Source organism: Sesamum indicum, linkage group LG13, assembly GCF_026168435.1.
Source record: "Sesamum indicum cultivar Baizhima isolate 11 linkage group LG13, ASM2616843v1, whole genome shotgun sequence".
NCBI lineage: Eukaryota > Viridiplantae > Streptophyta > Magnoliopsida > Lamiales > Pedaliaceae > Sesamum > Sesamum indicum.
Window position 1 is genome coordinate 8,088,766 of NC_142669.1, and position 20,294 is coordinate 8,109,059.

The window sequence follows — 20,294 nt, forward strand, 5'->3', positions numbered from 1 at the left end:
TGCACTCGGAGAGACTATGAGAGACCACCAAGGTGGATTTTTTTTCTTTCTTTTTAACACTAGCCTCCTCTTTACGTGTTATTATTGTGTGTATATAATAAATAATATTTTATATTTTTAAAATATATTATAAATAAAAATATATATTAATAAAAAAATTAAATTAAAGATATTATCGACATAACAATAAAATTTATATTATAATATCATAATCATCGTTAATGAAAAAATACGTTTTTTTATATAGTATAAATTAAATACATTCAATCAATACATATAATAAATTGTAACAATCTTGAATTTGATTAATATTTTAATATAAATATAAATATATTCTAATAATTCAGATAAATGAGACAAAAAATATATAAAATTAAAATAAATTACATAAAGTGACAGAAAATACTTACACATTTGGTAAGACTACGACTATAATTTTAAATTTATTTAAAAAAAATTAATCTTATTATTAATTACTAAATTAATAAATTATTAATATATAAGGTGGATTCATGTACTAGGAAATGTTGATGATGGTGAGTTTGATTTCTTCAAGTAATTTTTGTCTTCTGCATCATTGGGAAAATGAATTTTAGATTTTAGAAATTATTTCACGTATTTCATAAGTTTTTATTATCTAATAAGATTGAGACTTGTGTATAAATAATCACATTTCTACTATTATTATTATTTGCCAAATTTAGAATCTCCATTTTATATAAATAGCAAATCTTTTGTCTCTTGCTGAAAAAAAAATAAGAATAAAAAAATAAATCATAACCCCCACCCCCTTCCTTTATTAACTTCAATTCTGTCTTTGTGGCACGTCGATTTTATATGTATTTAATAAATAATTTTTTTATAATTTAAAATATATTATAATTAAATAATAAAATATATTAGTCGGTACATTATATTAAAAAAAGGAAAGAAATAAAATAAAACTAATTTATCTATTAATGTACAATTTAAAATGTTGAATAAGTTGGGAGTATTTTCGACTTCTCAAAAAGTTGGTAAATTTTGTGTCATTAACTGTCATTTGTGAGTATGGATGCCCTTTTCTTTTTATATTAATATAATAGATATAATGTTAACACACATTTCGCGTTAACTGCAAATAAAGAGTTTGAGTGGTCAATAAACCCTTAATAAATCTTAATCCCGACAAACCACCTCTATAAAATAAAATTATGAGATTCGTACAAAATCAAAACAAACAATACATTTATTACCTCACATCACCATAACAGTCACATTTTATTTAACTCTACTGCCATTATTTCCCTTTTTTCTCCCAAATATTTATTTTCTTTTTTCATTATGATTATTAGAAACTAGCCGTTGTAGCACGTTGCTCCCACGTGCATATAATAAATAATATTTTTTATTTTAAAATATATTATAAATAATAGTAAAATGTATAAACTAGTACATTATATTAATAAAAGCAAAAAAAAATAATTTATTAATAATATAAATTTTGGAAAGTTGAATAAATTAATTATTTTATCATAAAAGATACTTTTTACTTCACAAAAAATTGGTGCAGCAGTATCATTAATCGCCGTTTGTGAGTATAACAATAAAACTTGGTTTTTTTCTTTTCCAAAAAAAGGTAATTAATTATTTTGCAATTTGTAAGTGTTACGTACATGCATGGGTGGTGCCACGTCCTCCTGATGTCTTATTATAAGTTATAAATAAATTATTGGTAGGTCAACATATTATAAATTATTTTTATTTATATTTTTCTTTTTTGACTATAGTCTTTGTATATAAATGTTGAACGTAATTTTAATCTACGGCTGAGCTGGATTACATCACGGCCCACCACATCTTCATGGGCAGATGTGGGCTTTTAGTTTTAGCCCAAATGACTAAATGGACATTATTAGGTCCATTAGATATGGGCCAAGGCCCAAAATTATGGATCACATACAGCATGTTTTAGTTGGGCCCTTTTTTATCACACATATGGGCCGATGAGCCCAATTTGTCTATTTTACAACTGTTTGCTTCAATTATATATGGCAAAATTAATTAAGTTTTAATTATAATTACCCCACAAAAAGATAAAAATGAAGGAAACTTGAAATTGGAATAAGCCACCTCATTTTCATCCTAATTCCTAACCAATTAGAGAATTTCTTAAACAAGTGATGATGGATGTGCCTCACCTACCATGCAAGAGATCTAAAACTCCAAACTACTCCTACAATAAAATTGTTAGAAATACTTGGAACGTTATCCCATAAAATTTAGTATAATTATACGTAATTTTTTGTAGTTTGAAAAATCAAATTTAGTATTCTTGATGTTTGTTTCTATCTAATAAGTAGATCCCTTCGTAAGCCAAAATTTATTAACAAGAATCTTGAATGAGAGTTCATATTTACCTCGATTGACTTATTACTAGCTTATTGCAACTCAAATACATCTTTTATGACCAATTTATTCTTATAACAGTGAAGGTATTTCTTATCACATACATTAGCGGGTGATAGTTTATAAGTGTAGTGTGGTTAGAAAAGATTTGTTTGACTTGCAATAAGTCAACCAGGATAAATATGGATTTTCATTCAATGTGTTTGCTAGTAAAAATAAAATGGTGAATTTTTGGACTAACAGAGAAGTCTATTTATTAGAAGAGAAAAAAACAAAAAAACTTCAAAGATGTTATGCGTAATTTTTCAAACTACACGAGATTTACGCATAGTTACACCGAACTTCACGAAAGGATTATGTAATTATCCCAAGTTCCTAATATTTCCTCAACAAAAGCAATACAAAAATTAAGTCACCACGTGTTGATTCAAATAGAACATTCATAATCTATCACAACCATTAAAATTAGACGGTAGAAAATCCCCCCACAAACAACAACGTTATAATTCAATGGTTGAAAACAAGTCATCCCTCGTCCCGTCCCGTCAGAAATCAAGAATTAATTATTTAAACTCCTCGTCTCCAACCAGCCATCGAGCACATCAAGAATCAAGAATTATGAAGGAGGATCCCTCCTCTGATTTCTTGGGTAGCAAACCAAGAACACAGAAAGGAAGATGATTAAAAATTAATTTTGTTTCATTATCATCATAAGGGAAAATGTGCTGTCCCTCAAGAATTTGCTGTTGTTGCTTCTGTTTACTACTAGTTGCTTTGGCCGTTGGGATTTGGTCCCTGTTAGGGGTGTTCAACTTCCACGGACGACCTCAGCCGTGGTTCCCCTTCAAGCTTGACATCCATGGCTGCGACCACCACGGAGACGCCGCCGCCTACTGCGGCCGGCCGTTCTTGGGTTTGAGTCCTTCTCCGCCCTACTAGCCGGCGACCTCCATTGATGAATGCTTACTTTGTTGAAGAATTTAAGGGGACACATGTTTTTTTTTCCTAGCTTGATGATTTTATTTACCTCCTTTCTTAATAATATTGCTACGTATCATAATTTATTTTTAAAGGGTTGTGTTTGATTTTTATTTAATTTAAAAGGGTGTGTGCGGAAATGAGGTATAAAGTTATTTTTTAATATTATAATCATAAGAAATATATTTTTAGAACAAATTACCTGCCATTCATATCATATAGACCATCAATTTGGGGATAAATGTACAATTTATATATATATATATATATATATATTTTTTTTGATGGTAATGTCATTATTTTTTTTTATAAGTAAAAAATGATAATATAAAAATATTAAATAACGGGTAAAATTAGGTCTTTTTTCTAATATCAATATTTTTCGTCTAGACCCTAACAAAAGGGATCAGGTGTAAATAGAGAATTTTCGAAATATTTATAATTTCAAAACTTTTTTTACGGAAATGTAATTTAGTATTTTTAGAAGGGTCTAATTTAAGTGTGATTAAACCAAAATTTAAATATTAAATTATTTTCTCAAGTTTTTTGTTCTACTTTTACTTTTGTTTTCAAACACTCACAACTTTTATGATTATTCTTTTACAATTTATTTTCACCGCATACATAAAATTATCGTACACATTGCAGACATGAAAAATTATTTTCAAATACTCACAATTTTTTTATAATTTTTTTCATCTCATACTATAATTCTTTATATGCTTGCGGAAACTGCGTGCAATATCAACTAATGTTAGGATTAATAAAGCTAAAATGCAGCTTAACCCATCTACAATGAGTTGATTAATTGGGGAAAAACTCCCAAATTAATTGAACAAAAATACAACATGAAAATAGAAAACTCAGAGGGTAAATTATAATGTGCTCAGATAATTTTTTCTATAATTATAATTATTTTATTATTATTTAATAAATTATAAATACTCTTTAAAATTAATAATCATCTAATAAATACCCCTTGTGACAATCCAGTAAAAGGAATTTGTCAATGTTCATTAATTTAAAAAATTATTTATATTCTTTAAAAATAATAATAAAATATTTACAATTATAATAGATTTAATGGGAGTCCATCGTAATTTATCCGAACCCTAATTCAAAATAATTTATAGGGATAACGACACTCTCCTCTCTTTAGGTTTGGTGTAAATACACAAACTCCATGTGGTTTAATAAATTACATTTAACACATTTGAAGTTTACTTACTTCTAATAAATAAGTCCTTCTGTTAGTTAAAAAGAAATTATAATTTTCTCTCATTTATTACTGATTTGTTGCAAGTAAACTAAATTTTTTTATGATTAATTTACCCCATACGTCTTCACGCGTTAGTACATGTAAGAATATATGTATTCATCATTATAAAAATTGTTTATTTAGAAAAAAAATATTTGCTTAAAAAAAGTTAGTAACAAGTAAATTGAGAGTAAATCTCAATTTTCATACAATTACTTATTAATATTTATAAATTCAGTAAATTTTGATTGATTAAAAAACTTAATTGTTAGATGTAAACAACCATTAAGAATACTAAATATAATTTTTTAAATTATCAGAGATTTACTTATAATTATTCCTAATTTATACGCAAAATCCCACCTGAAAATGAAAAGTCACCACCTTTTGGTTTCTGATAAATACTTGATACTCAACAGAAACAATGCGTGGAGTAACCGCTTTCAACAAAACAACGTGATAAAAAGATACTCCCCTCTTCTTCTCACTTGCGAAACTGCTACCTACAACTCCTGCACTAATCCAACACGCCTCTCTCTCTCTCTCTCTCAATCAATCCAAGATTTCCCTTTCAATCTGAAGTATAAATTCGGAGAATTAACATCAAACCCAGATTCAGATCAGGAGTTATATATATCCAGAACCGAAGAAGGAAGCAGAAGATGTGTTGTGGGACGAGAGTGTGTTGTTTCTGTGTGTGTCTGGTACTTCTGGTGATCGCGATTGGAATGCTGTTCGGATTCGGGGTGTTCAAACACGGGTTCCACAAGTTGAAGGACACATTGCATGACTGCGACGCCGGCGCCTGCGGGCGGCCATTCTTGGGTTTCGGCGCTCCCCCACCTTATTAGGGATTCTGATTCATCTCGATCAAGTGATTGTTCTTTCAGTTATTTTTTTCACCTTTTTCTTGCTGGATTATACTTTTGTGTCAGGTAGATTATTATTTGATGCGTTTCAGTTGAGCTTGGGAATGTTGCAGGCAGATGTAGCAGCTGCTGATTATTTGGATAACTTTATATTATAAGTAATTTCTCATTTTTTACTTTGAGTGATATTTAGTGGTTTTGTGATGAATTACAGACTCGAAATCGTTTGAAATTCCCTTTTTCTAAGTCGATCACTCGAATTCAAACCGCTTGCCTAAATGTAGCCGATAAGGTGAATTTTGAAATTTGTATTAATGAATGGGCATAACATATACATGGAAGTCGGAGTACCCAAAATTTGCAGGCAAGTCAATTCAATAGAAATGTATAAAGTAATAAATTTGAGTTTTTAGTTATGATGATGCAATCTATCTGCCAAGAAAAGATAGCGTATACGTGAATGAATGCATGTGGTGTGGGTAATGGCATTTCAATTATATATATATATTGTTCGATGAAACTAACTATGAATTATAATAATTGTTATTTCCATTTATAACCCTTATTAAAAGGTCAATAAATATTATTATCCAATTAAAACCACAGGCCAGGGGTCTGCTCTGCAGTCTGCACCCAACCATTATTTAACAATTCAACGCTTTCTATTCCTGTAATCTCTTCTCATTCACATCCTGACCGGTTGCCGCCAAACCGTTTGCTACTTTGGCTGCATTCAGATCCATTATCCTGCACCCAATCTTCAGAGAAAAGGTACAACCCACCCTAATTTCTTCCTGATCAAAAAGCAAAATTTAAAATAGTTTTGATTCAGATCACCATCGCAAATCAGAATATACCCCCATAATCATTAACCGATACTAACTATCCGTCCTTACATCAGTTGAGACAAATATATATAATCCATTTGGCAAAACATTTTATTACTAGTAAATATAGGACAGCACAAATTAAAAGGAGGAGGAACTAGTGGGTGAGAGAATATATATAGGAACAGATGCTTGATTCTGCCAGCGTAATCCTAACTAAAAAAAAAAGGCTTTTCTGCTGAGAGGCCTTCAAGAATCTTAAAGAGACTGAAATGTGAATCATCAATACAAGGTAAAAGGTACACATATATATTGTACATATAAAAAACCTGGGCAAGAAAAAATGAATTAAGATTCTTTTTTCAGAGAAAAAGACACTACCAAAATTTCGTAAAATATACAGTTTTATGCATTTGATAATCGCCAGGTGAACTTCCGCTACACAGACCCATTTGGTCTTTCTCCACTCTTACCAGATCTCTTCTGTACATCTGCATCGTAGTATGCAAAGGCGGCATCTAGAGCCTACAGAAAAAAAAAGTTTGAGCTCGGGCGTTTTGGTAAACACATAATAAGTTTCAAGTGTTCAATAGAAATATTTCTTTGATAACATGCAAGTGCTAACCTGAAGCATTGGGTGAACAAGAAGGGAGACCTGATGCCTGAAATCAGACTGCACAGATTCCTTGATCTCCTGAAATAGGATGGAAGATAAGAAAATAGTTGTGCGGGCAATAAAAGCTTGTAATTGCAATATCCTCTAATGATACAATGTACCTGTAACTTTGGATAAACTTGGGACATTGCATCTTTCAATCTGGTTACCTGTTAATGAAAAGCATTTGGATATCAATTGAGCCAAAATGGGTTCAGAAGACAGGAGGTCATTTTGGCATTGTCTGCCCATCAACCAAACATTTAACATCCCATTGAAATAGACAAGTACGTTAAATTGCAAACTCAATCGATTTCGTGAAGAATGGGATATGTAGAGGCTAAAACCATTAATCATAAACGAGCTTTTTTTGCCTTTTAAGTATCAAATGGATGGTTCAAACATAAGGAAAACACGAACAAGGATTCATAGATTCTTCCTCCCTCTCTCACTTCCAACCCCCACCCCCCAAGCCTCCTCATTCACCAACCAAAAATTCCCAGCAGACCCTGCTCTTTCACCTGACATGTAAATAGGTGCTTTGGAGTTTATCAACCCTCCCCCAACCTCCTCATTCACCAGCCAAAAGTTCCCAGCAGACCCTGCTCTTTCACCTGACATGTAAATTGGTGCTTTGGAGTTTATCAATGGATGACAAACAAGGTATTCCTAAGCTGATAAGTACAATTTTTTACCTCAAAATACTTTCTAGAGGAGCAGCCAAAAAGCCATATCAGTTGATGCATCCTCAATATTCACATTGATAAGTCTGTCCGGATCTGGTTCCATGAGAAGAGGTAGATATGGCGGTTCGATTCATGTGGACGGGTAATGAACAGATGGTAGTGTAGCAGTTGTGCCCTAGAACTACAGGGTATTTCTAGAAGGGAAGTGGGAACTGTTACAAATCCTTAAGAGTTCATATTTTCCAATGAGTAGCACAATATCATACGGATGTATGATCAACACAATGCTCGTTCAGGGGTACCAGCCACAACACAAAAATAATCCCACATTATATACGGTAATAATTTTGAAAAGGGTAATCAACAACTGAAAAATGGAATTATATGTTACAATAATATCATCAAATTTTCAAGCATGAAGAACAGATAATTACCTTGGCATAGAGGTATTTTGTTGTAATTGGGTATGATGACCAAAAGTGTTTCAGTAATTCCTGGACAGAAGTCCAGTGCTGCAAAAGTGTTATTGATACCATCAAATCATAACATATATCATAACTGGAAGAGTATATTTTTGTTCAGTGAAGTCCAAGTATTAGCAAAAACTCACATGCATGAGTTCCTCTTTAGTAACTTTTGGCAACCTATCAAGGACACTCTCATGTGGATTGTTTCCAAGATGAAGCTTGGTGCTAGAGATATTCTGAGTCAACCCATTAAGGACCTATATGTAATACACCGAGAAGTTAAATTTCATTTAAATTCCGGGCACACAAAAAAGTACATGTGAAGAATACCTTAAGAGCAACCTCCTGATTCATTATTGGTTCACTCAGCCCCATAACTCTAATATCCGATACTATATCTCTTAAGGAACCATAAGCTTCACGTGGGCTCACTCTGGATCTAAATGATTTTGTGCCTGAACCTGTATCTCCTAGTGCTTTTAGTGCATTAGGTTGTTGAGAATCAAAGTAGTCCCTGGGATCCTATTTGAAGAGTCAAAGCATGTTAAAACTATACAGCAATTAGAAACCAATGAGGTTTAAAGTTGATGACAGCCAAACCTTGATACTGAGGGGTGCAACTGCAGGGTCTCGAGGCCCCTGAAGATCCTCAATCTCCGTAATTCGAGATATCCTGTCTGAGAGCTTTCTCTCTAAATTTCTATTGGATATTTCATCAGACAATTCAGCTGCAAACATACTTAATATCAATAAGAATACTCAATGTAAGATTAAACGGGGAATAAGCAGCTCCATATTGGAAATAAAAAGGAGCTTTTCTAACCCTGTTTTGTCCTGATAAGGGCTTCAGCAACAGTCCTTGTATCTCCCAGCTCGACATCTATTCCCAGATTGATGGGACAAAAGAACTATGAGACCTTTTTCAGTGAATCAAACAATTTTAGGGATGAAATTGAATTTCATATTGTATATATATAAAGAGAGAGTGAGAGAATTCTGTGCACACACAAACACATGTCAATATATTTTATGTAAATGTTTTTAAAAGTGGAATAAAATAATCATTCTTTTAAGTAGGTTCAATTCATTATTATTACAATGTTTTGACATATAACTATTGGACAGTCTTCATCCAGATAAACAATCAACCAAATAGTTGTGCTTACAAGAACCTACCTACAAGTCTTCCTTGAAGAACAACAGCAGCATGCTGGTTCAGATCTTGCGAGAAGGATCTTCGGTATGGCTCATATTGTGAGTCCAAAACATCCTTGGCCTCGTCCTGAAGCAACCCACGATCCTACATGTTGTGCAAGCATACACATTGAGAATAATAGCTGTGCAAATTAAACCGTATCAAGCAGTGAAAACCAAAATACAATTTAGATGAGATCTTGTAAGAACAGTGTAAAGATTTATAACAACACAAAATACTACTCACGAGAAAGAGCATGCAATATTAACGAGTCAAAAACAAGAATGATTATGCTGACATTCCTTTTCTCTGGGACATTTTGGTCTTGATATCGGCAACAAAATATCAAGGAGCAAGCAGACAAACAAAATCCATATTAACAGAAACCAGTCGAGAACCACATAATAAGCTTGCAGAATATGGGCAAGCAGCCAAATGTACCGGAAGATGTATGTAATCATCGCCTTCATCAGCTTCCATGTCCACTGTTGGGTCAACACGCCTGATCTGAGGGAAAAAATTAGCGTATAATATGGATGAAAAAGAACATCACAAAAGAAAATGGGATTCCATTTTGAAAATCTTAAATCAAGGAAAGACAAACACTTCAAATGAAATTACTTTTCTACGAGCTTCGTTTGCCAGCATATCATCTCGCTTCAGAAAAACAGCAAGCTCCTCGTCTTCAGCAGCCTCTGCTGCTGCAGCAACTACATTTTTTGTACTATGGAGGTATTCTGCTCTTGAATATTTGGTCCAGAACTCCTTTTCTGTCATCTGAAGTACAATAACAGGTTCTTTTACTTGTGATTTCCATCGTAAAGGAACTCATTACAGGCATAGCAGATGGATTGCCAACTGAATCTTCTAGATATTAACAGCAATAATTCTCCCTTTCAGTAAAAATCATTTATTTTAACCATGAGAAACAAATGTCTAGAAATTGAAATAATGCTTTGATATCTGTTTTCAGTAAATACCAGAAGCTCCAGAACCAATTATTTTAACTGAGTTACAGACATGAAGGAACTCTGGGGCAATCATTCAAGGTAGGAAACCAAGTATGAAGCACCAAGGTTTCAAGAAAACCCATGCCATTATGAAGCAATTTACAGTTATCACAAAGAATTTAGCGTAAACAGCGAGAGCATGGAGACGCCAGGACACGGTACAAGGAGATATCTAGTAAACATAACCTTCTGAAAAAAGGAATAGAACCTTGATATTCTTCCTACCTTGTTCGGGACAAAATTCAAATATGCTTGCCGAACTGCTGGTTTTTCAGCAAATATCTGTGAGAAAAGTGTAATGTATCTGTAAGAATGTTTACAGCATCATTGAAGTAGAAATAAACACAACTTCTCGCTTTATCTACTCAATCAGACATAAATCAGTAATTTGTTTACAATATTTGACCTGGAATTTTAAAATCTACGCAATAAAAGAGTTATTGTCTCAAACCAACAATTGAGTAGGAGATTATTTGAACGGCAAAATTTCGGTAAGTTGCTGAAAGAAAATACATATGATGCCATCCAAGTAACTTTAATCAAGAAATAATATGTGTGACTAACTGTTGAATCAAGTCGCTTTTTTCCAAACAAAAATTAGCAAAAGAAAGGAAAACTATAGTTGTCTGTCTTTTCAGGAAAAAAAATGTTGGTGAACATTGAGAGAAGCTATGACACGAGTCGTTTTGGATAATACGGTATTAGATGATGTTTTCCAAAAATATTAATTATAAACATTCATGTTTCCTGGATTCCTTTTCTTTTCCATAGCTTTCCTTTGTCCGATCATACACATATCAGAAGAGTTTTCCTCCACAGTTGCACAGATGTTTTAACTGCTGCTCATGTTAAGCGAATCACCTTTTTTATGGTTATGTCAAGCGAATAATATATCCCATAGGAAAAGCTAACCCCGATCAGGCAAATATTAACACACACATAAAGGAAGGAAAATACAACTCAAGGCATAAGGGAACACACCTGATGAATGATCTCTGGTGTCAAGTTAAAAGTCACTCTGTTTGTCTGAAACAAAACATATAGACATGTGACTACAGCATCCCATGTTCAAAATGGTGAAAGACCAAAGTCACACGTCAAGGTTCAGGTTTAAATAAGAAAGGGCAGACTTCACAGATGCATTAAAGGCTAGCTTTATAAAGATTCTTGAATCCAAGTTAGAAAGAGCATGCAAGTTAGAGTTCAAGATCTATTTCACTGTCTTCTTGCAGTCAGAAAGAAAACATACTCCATAACTGGTCTAGAGAACAGGCATTTTGCTCCAGTTCAGAACCACCAGCGATCATGGTACATAAGTGCCTACAAAGCATTCTTCCCTCCCCCAGCCCCAGAAGAGTGCTACGGCCAGGGCATTCATGCTCAGGCATTTTTACACCTTTTCCACCTAAAAGTACACCTATATTAATGGGGCAGGTAAATGACCATTTTGAGACAATGGCCCTTTTCTTCCCCATTAGTTTCATTTTTCTTGTCAGCTTACTTATAGTCTCATGTGTTGGTATTTCTTGTCAGTTTACTTATAGTCTTATGTTATAAGACCTTTCTTCTAGTTCTCTGTGAAAAATAATAAGCTCAAATTTATTTACTACCTCTTTCTTCTAAGGACATTTTCATTTATATGATTGTTTTGATAAAGAGGTTTTCCCTTTTTCAATAAACTATGCCAATAGCTATAGGACCGGGTTTCTTCTAGTTTATGCTAAGTGATGCTTTAGCATCTAAAATCTTTTCCCACGTTTCTCCTCCTGTATTTACAGTATGTTAGCTTTTTCTTTTTTCAAATCTTGAAAATAGGTTGCCTTTCTAAAGATGCTAAACATGAAGGTTCATAGAGCACATGCCCCATGCCTTGGGGCTTATGCATCATGGTAAAACATGTAAAAGTGTTGCCCAGTAGGAGTGATCTACTCATCTCTTTTGAAAGAGATGTGAAGAAACTTTTGTCTCACTTCGTAATGAAATCATTAATAAATGGGCTGCCAAGCAGGACTCTGATGTTTGTTGCAAAGGTGAAATGCATAGGGTGAAGCCTACTAATAATTAGCCTCCCACAGCCCTTAAAAAACCCCTGTAGATTGAAAACTGTCACAGAAGCCAAACCAACAAAAAGTTCCATATAATCAAAAAAATCTCACATTTAAGGTAACAATAATTCAGCAAATAAGAATTGGCTGAAATAGAGTATGATTCACTGCAAAGACTAAGCACAAGCAGGCACAGACAAAGTTGCACGGTCAAGCATATTCATAATCCATACCACAGCACAATGAAGCAGGGAGAACTATCTTGTACCTGGCCATCAGATAATGGTTTCACAGTCCACATTTCATTTTTTAGGGCTAGTCGCTGTTTTGGCCTTCTGCTATCATTCTGGTCCAGCAATTTCTGCACTTCATTAATGAACTTAATTTATTATACATCATTTGTTTTCAGCCAACAGTGACATCACCTTCTGATCAGGTAGAAGCTGATGGAAACTAAGAATCATTCATGAATTTGATACTCAAAATAACAAATTGACATGTAAGAAAACTGTGGCAGAAGATCTGGTTGGACAATTATGAGAATCGTGAACAAACAGCAAAGTAGACAAAAAATTGGTTGAATGAATGAAACATCTGTCCTTGTTGATCTTTCAATCCTTTGTTGGTCACTAGAATTCAAGATAAAGGAAAGTGAGACAAAATTTCAGTAGCTAACCTTCCTTGTCGCCCAAAATTCAGCTTCTGTCAGTATACCACCATATACAAACTGCTTGTGAAGTACCTGTAATTCGCTGCCAACTATACTTATTTAGGACATTAATATAAGCAGAATTTGAAATATCAAAACCAAGCATCCAAAACATACTAGTCAGTTGCGACAAGAGTGCCACACATGTGAGAATACTAGACTCAAAATAAAGAGGTACAACTAAAGGAAAAGAGCTACTTGTCCGTTCAAAGGATCAATGAGATATGAAAATATGATTCTGACAACGGAAAGACTTTTTAATACTTGGTTAAGATATTTTAGTAAACTGCTGAGAAACTGTATATACCTGTTTTCTTGAAGTAGCTTAATTCGTCGTTCTGTTTCTTCCCTGCTAAGTTGTTCATTGTTAACAGGAGGAGCAGATTTATCAGGGACCACTCTTCCAGCTTCAGCATGAAATGCAATAGCATTAGCTGTTCACAAGTTGACATATACCTCATAATTAGGTATAGTAGCTCCTTCGAACTTCTAAGAGCAACATGTATAAAAATGTAAACCAATATATAAACAGTTTCACACACTCACATTTCCAGATAAGTGTTTCCACTAAAATCAAAATTCTACTTATTATTGTGCGAACATGTGATAATCTAATTTTTCACAGTAACATGTATGAAGTGCCAACATCAAACACACATTCTCCATAGCAACTGAACCAGGCATGAAGTCTGCTAATTCAAAGTCATGATAAAGCATAGGTATATGAGAATGTCAGAGCTGACAGCATATCAAGATTTCTCCTTTTTAACCAAACATATTAGAACGGAGCATAAAAAGGTTGAAAAATATAAGAGTAATCACGCCTGTCCAGCGAGATATAAATCAAACCACAAGCACCTTTTCAACAGAAAATCTGAAAACATGTGTATATTGAGACTCTGAGATATGGCTAAGAACTGCTGATGATTGTGACTCACCAACAAATTCCCGGCATACATCACGATCAGCAAAACTATCAAACTCAAAAATGTAATTTCCCCCCTGAAATAACACAAACAGAAGATGTTATTTACACTAGACCTGGGCACAAGAGAATATAATACCATCGGCAAATATCTGAAAGTGTAAGTACTGCAACTTATAATGACCATAAACCTGGTCTTGAGTAAGATTAAGCAGGGCTTGTTTGCTGGAACCTTCCTTGGTGAATTTGTGCCCTGCGATTGTCAAATGGAGATAAATATAAACAGCTCAATAGCATCACTCCACTTCAATGAGCATATTATAAAACAACTGAATGCTACACTCTGTAAAAAAGAAATGTTATTCAATCAAGGACTTGTTCAGAAGGATGATTTACAAGGGCTTTGTGGTTTGAACCATATGAGCAACTAGCTACATACTGCATCCTTACTGATTGGAAAATCAGTTCAGGGAGCCATAATTGAGAAGAATCTATCCCTGGGTCCTAGTTAGGAACGAAAAGCAGAAGAAACAAGCACCTTTAATCATCCTAAACTCCACGTTTAGCTTTGTGGTTGATTTTGGATCATTAGGCATGAAAACAAATCTCTCTATACTCTGCAAAAAAAACACAAAGGCAAAACCGGTTATCACATTGCAAAACTCGGTAATACTTCAATTTCCTGAATCCTAAAATAGAACACCAATCGCCCAATCGCTCCTGTTAAGGCATCATTTTTCCGTGACAATAAGTCCAAAAACAATTTAAGTTTATTTCAACTGTATGATACAACTGCTCACAATCAATAGTTCCTCAGACTAAACATAAATACATTGATCCAAACTACACAGAAAACAACACCCAAAATGCAAATCATTAGGATTAGTACCATTTTGAGAACACCGGCAACCCCGGGATCCTTGACCGACGACTTATACTTAGCACGCTTAATCACTTGCTTATCCGCCATAACACAGTAGGAATCCACTAATGAATAAGATAAACTAATTACGTATTCGATCAGGAATCAACAATCTACCGGACCATCGAAACGGTAGGGAATCAACAGGACCTCAGCCCTAATGAATGTAGGATTCGCGGCGGAGATTTAGGGTTTCATCGGGAGTAACTAATAACCGAGCGAGCAGCAGCTGCTGCTGCTATGGCGGCGCCGATTGGGATAAAGAGAAGATCGAGAAGAGGACGGCAACTGAATCCTCTTCTTCAGTCGCTGGCGTTTCTAAGGCGCCAACTGCTAAAGAGAGAAAAATCCTGGACGCGCATGTGTATGTTGCACATAGGGTGCTCTATTGGGGGTGGAGCCGAATTTTGTACACTGATATGACGATTGTGACCTTGATGTCGTCCGGATTTCAAACCCTCGAACGCTCTTCCCTGTTGAGGCACTTCACTTAGCTTCCGACATATGGGGTAATATTAGTTAGAAATTCTTATATTTTTTAAAAAATAATGTAGTGGAATTTTTTGATAATAAGATTCCTTCATTTCTCAATTAAATAGGAGAGTTAACCAATTAAAATTCCTTCGTAGAACAAAATCATCCTCGAAAATGATATAATTTTCGCCATTTTATCCATGTCAGGTCTCGACCTGACAACCCATAGCCATAGTTGTTGATCCTTAATCATTCAAAAGCAGGTTGTTAAACATATGGATCCATCAGGAAGCATACCCCACTTTTAGAGATATTTAACGTGGGCATTGCATTCAGAAAAAGATACAATAGGTATTACTCTGAATTTGAAATCAAATAATGTTGGCGTTGTATTAATAAGTGATGCCTTGATAATACAAGAAATAAGTTTTGTAAAAGCACCAGGAAGAATGGCTCAAATACCAGTGATTGAGATTTATTTGGACTGTGTTATAAACGCCCTAGTCGAACCTATTGATAGTAGAGGTGAAATTTCAACTTTTGAATCTCGATTAACTGGATCTCCCGCGTTCCAGATCGGGCTTATTGCTATTAATTAAATGATCCCTATACGACGTGGTTAATCATGAGAGATAGATCGCTTCTTCAACCTAGATCAATTTTAATATATAAAAGGATAAGTTTAAATTATATAAATATTTCTAGGTGTAGAAATATGTTTAAAAAACTTCTCGTAGAAATACTACAATACCAACTTTTAAGATTTCAGTCTCTTAAAAAAAATAATTTTAAAGAAATATTAAGTGGAGCGTCCTAATGTATCATGCTTTGATGTCATGAAATACATCATTCCTTCTATAAGTACAACCATTTTCATAAAAAATTCAAATTAAAATCAATAAAATAAATCCTAATTGTATCAATATTTAATTTGGCATTTCATACTCAATTATAATATTTGTCACATAAGAAAATGAAAAAAAAAAAAGAGTGAAGTTCCTAACTATTATTGGACCTCAAATCTCTTATAAGAGTCATAATTTTGTACCAAATTTTCTCACCTTTTTTACACTTACATGATTCATACTGTCACATAAGTGAATGTATTAACTTAAGATGATTATTTTATAGGAATAATTACATCTAAATTTATGATATATTTACACAAATTATTCATATCTATTGAAAATTAAATATAGCGTTATTAGAAACGTCAATATTATTTATGCAAATAACCTCTATTTTTTGAAAAATTACATATACACCCCAAAAAACATCAACGATGTTCCATAAACTATCAATATTTTTTTGACTTACACGGATTATTTTTGTAACTACACAAAAAATAAAAATAATTTGTATAAATAATATATAAATTAGGGATATAAATCTAATTATCCCTATTTTATAACTGTTAAAAGATGAAAATCATTTTCTGGAGTCAAAAAGTACTTAAAAAGAGCTTCAACTGAAGAAAGAATTAGGCTAAAAATATATCCGTTGGCAGGGATATCCTCATAATATTCTCTCCATATCCGGCCGCAGTGCCGCCCTAAATTACCCTGCATCCTGCTCCTCCGTCTCTATCTTCTCATCTCTCTCTCTCTCTCTCTCTACGGCGGAGCTCATGTTGGAATGTTGTATACACCGCTAACAAGATCGCCGGTTTTGGCAATGGCGAATGAAAAGGTTACCATCTCACCATTTTACGTCTCTCTCTCTCTCTCTCTCTCTCTCTCTTCCTATATTATCCTGAGAGTATGTTATCTGTTTTTTTACTGTGAATTTGAAGATGTTTTGCTCTTCAGCGCCATCACTTGAAACTAGAAATCTTCATTATAACTCTTATTCTGAAATGATCTCTGCTTATCTCGAGTTTTTTTGGCTTGACGACAGCTTTGTGAATTGTGATAACCCAAAGTTAGTATTGTGCTTAATCCATCACACCGAATCTACAGCACAAGGGCGTTTTTTAAAGCATAAAAACAATCACTCAAATCTTTAAACGAATGCATCAATTGTAAAAGGTCTTTGTGTGAAAGTTATATAGATATATACATGGTGACTGCAAATATTGATACCATCGAAAAGCTAGCAGGCCAGAGTTCTTGAAACAACATTGATTTCATAAATAACAAGCATGTCTGTTTGTGATATTCACATTTTACAGTGTGGTTCTTATCTAATTCATCAAAGTATACACATTGGACCAAATTCATATGGCCAACCACCTTAAATCAATACCTATACATGTCAACGAACAATCGGCACATCTTAAGACAAACCAAAGAATATCTTGGTGCACACAAGTGGATAACAACCTACGTCCTGACCGTCCCTTTTTTCCGTTTTCTTCAGAAGCCCTTCCAGGCAGCAAGAATTTCGTTCAGTACTTCAGCAATCAGCTCTCTATCAGCACATTGCAGGAAGCTATTTTTCATTTTCTTCAGAAGCCCTTCCAGGCAGCAAGAATTTCGTTCAATACTTCAGCAATCAGCTCTCTATCAGCACATTGCAGGAAGCTATTGAAATCATCTCTGATATCGTAGATCTTACCGAATTTCACCAGGTATCTCATGCAGCTGCTCTTCAGCTTCGGCAGTTGATAGAGGGATGCGTTCTGGAGCCGTTCAAGAACGTTCTTGGTGTCGATGTCCTCCAGTAGGCTTTCATGGCATGCTTCTTTTAAATCTGATACATCGTATTTATCAGCTGCTCGAAGTAGGGCCAGCCTGTGGGCCAAGAACTCTTCGTTCCTTATGTTGCCGTAGATGTAATTGAGAAAAGCCTGGCAGGCTTCGATCGACATGTCCGAAATGTTTATGGCTGACATTTCTTTCTCCTTGAGATCATGTGAGAACATGCTGCGGAAAACAGGTGACCTGGAAGCAAGAACTGCCCGATGGGCTGTGATGGTTCCGTCGGAGGCATTGATTACAATATCCGTATGGATGCTTTCAGATAACATTCGACCAAGTGATGAAAGAGCTGTTTGATTCGACTGTGCTTTTGTGAACCCTTCCGCCCAAATCGAACAAGGCCCCGAGCCCTGTGGTGATTCAAAAACCAGAGTTCAGAGCTGAGCAAGTATGCTACAAGTATCGTTCTTCATCACAACAAGTAACTTCTCTCATATCATTACTTATACAAAGTATGAGAATATGATGCCTGAGTTTTTCAATGAATCAAAAGCTTTCAAATAATCAAGAATCTGAAAGAAAAACCATGAGAGGAGAGTTGCTAATATCTTACGTCTGGAGATGCAATCTTTAGATCAAGAAACTCAACGTCGATGATGAATTTTCCAGTTAATGGAACCTCAATAGACCAGATGAAATCCTCGTTGCTCTTGAGCTGCTTATCAGTAACTTCTGCATGTCACATAGGTTGCAAGTCTCAGACAAATCATACCATGACAAAATAACTGTATATTATCAATGCGGGAAACATCTATTAGGGAAATATGATTGAGATCAGCCCACCTGGATGAACCAAACACTTCCTATCTCCCACTGAGGACACCACTCTGATTATGAATGAAGCGATCGGAGGATTTTCCCTAGTTAAATTTGATATCTCCGGGAACAACTTAATGAACAGAGTCCGGTTTTTCTCCACAGATAAATGCCTTCAATCCAGACAACCAAAACTTATATTAGCCCCCCCCCCACAAATCTGACCCATGAATTTCTTCAAAATTAAGTCAGTTTGTAAGAAATCTAAATTCTCAGCGAAAACAAAGATAACAGAGAGCTGATGAAAACTCATAACTCATCGATCAAACAATAAAAAGTGGGAGAGGAATAGAAGAGTAGGAAAAAAAGCAGAGTGTGACTAACCAATTCCACTTGCCGATCTTGAAGGGATCGGATTTTCTGTAAGTGCAGGAGGCCAAGTTCTCGATCCGCCATTGGGCGAGGCGCGACGTCGTTTCAACCCTGTAAGCAGACTCACTCATCCTAGAGAACACGAGCGCCGCCGTGATTTCATGGATACAGTCGAAAATCCCGTCCAAGAACTGATCTCCGTGCTTTCCCAGCTTTGCTTTTCTCTCTCTTCCTCATAAATTTATTCAGTTTTCACCCCTCTCTCTCTCTCTCTCTCTCTCAGACACACATACACACTTTCTCTCACTCTTTCAACAAAGCTCTCTCTCTCTCTCTATATATATACACACATAATATGTATGTATATTTCTGTATTTGAATGTTTTATGGAGTGTAGATTGTGGGTTTCTGGGGGTGGCCCAACTGAATATGAAGGTTTCCGGCACGCAAGGTTATGCTTGGTCGCTCTTTACGCCATTGATGGTGAAGTATTTTGCAGATTAATCTCTTTGCTCTGTTTTTCTCTCACTTGCTCTGTTTTTTGTGCATGAGAGAGAAAGTGAGGGTCGCGTTTGGTTGATTTGTTGGCTTACACTGCACTTCAGGTAGATGGATTATTTAATGGGTGAGATTTGTTACATTTTAAAGTAATTGTTGTGTAAGATTTTCCATTAATGCACATAAGAGGAATAGAATTTTTGTTTTTGGTCCTTCCAAGCAAAGAATTTGTTTTCTTGCCCTCATCTCTTTCTTCACCTTTTCTTTTTGTTTCCCTTTTTTTAGATAAAAATGCACTTTTGGTTCCGGAATACAGAGAGTGTTGCATTTTTAGTCCTACAGTTTATAAGTTCAGCATATTTGGTCCAATAGAATAAAAAATAGCTTTTTTGGTGTCATAGGATAAAAATTTATAACATATATTATCCCAAATGCTATGATATTTTTTAGCCTACGAGATCAAATGTGCTAGATTGTGAATCGTGGGATAAAAAATACAATATTTTCTATTATGTGGGGACTAGAAGTGCAATTTCTCCAAAAGTTCATTATATGTATAGT

At 34.5% G+C, this 20,294-nt stretch overlaps 3 protein-coding genes across 4 annotated transcripts; 1 reads left to right on the forward strand and 2 right to left on the reverse strand.

The window, feature by feature from the left end:
• Nucleotides 1–5,044: 5,044 nt before the first annotated feature.
• Nucleotides 5,045–5,681, forward strand: LOC105176561 (uncharacterized). The gene has a single exon (XM_011099405.3). The coding sequence runs from the start codon at nt 5,287–5,289 to the stop codon at nt 5,473–5,475; it is 189 nt and encodes a 62-aa protein (XP_011097707.1). The 5' UTR covers nt 5,045–5,286; the 3' UTR covers nt 5,476–5,681.
• Nucleotides 5,682–6,537: 856 nt separating this feature from the next.
• Nucleotides 6,538–15,391, reverse strand: LOC105176562 (BSD domain (BTF2-like transcription factors, Synapse-associated proteins and DOS2-like proteins)). 2 transcript variants are annotated; one of them, XM_011099406.3, is made up of 20 exons: nt 14,902–15,391; nt 14,551–14,629; nt 14,204–14,265; nt 14,026–14,089; nt 13,395–13,521; nt 13,055–13,130; nt 12,647–12,739; nt 11,315–11,359; nt 10,559–10,615; nt 9,945–10,100; nt 9,765–9,830; nt 9,305–9,428; nt 8,952–9,008; nt 8,729–8,856; nt 8,459–8,650; nt 8,272–8,385; nt 8,096–8,173; nt 7,098–7,145; nt 6,946–7,014; nt 6,538–6,845 (listed from the first exon to the last, which is right to left on the reverse strand). In XM_011099406.3, the coding sequence occupies exons 1-20, from the start codon at nt 14,980–14,982 to the stop codon at nt 6,759–6,761; spliced, it is 1,803 nt and encodes a 600-aa protein (XP_011097708.1). In that variant the 5' UTR covers nt 14,983–15,391; the 3' UTR covers nt 6,538–6,758. The 2 variants fall into 2 exon arrangements, with proteins under 2 accessions (XP_011097708.1, XP_020554483.1); XM_020698824.2 differs by lacking the exon at nt 14,902–15,391 and having other exon boundaries at nt 13,055–13,137.
• A 2,122-nt stretch (nt 15,392–17,513) lies between these two features.
• Nucleotides 17,514–19,846, reverse strand: LOC105176564 (BTB/POZ domain-containing protein). Its single transcript, XM_011099409.3, has 4 exons — nt 19,248–19,846; nt 18,891–19,036; nt 18,661–18,779; nt 17,514–18,457 (listed from the first exon to the last, which is right to left on the reverse strand). Exons 1-4 carry the CDS (start codon nt 19,364–19,366, stop codon nt 17,855–17,857), a joined length of 987 nt encoding a protein of 328 aa, XP_011097711.1. The 5' UTR covers nt 19,367–19,846; the 3' UTR covers nt 17,514–17,854.
• Between the last annotated feature and the right edge of the window lie 448 nt (nt 19,847–20,294).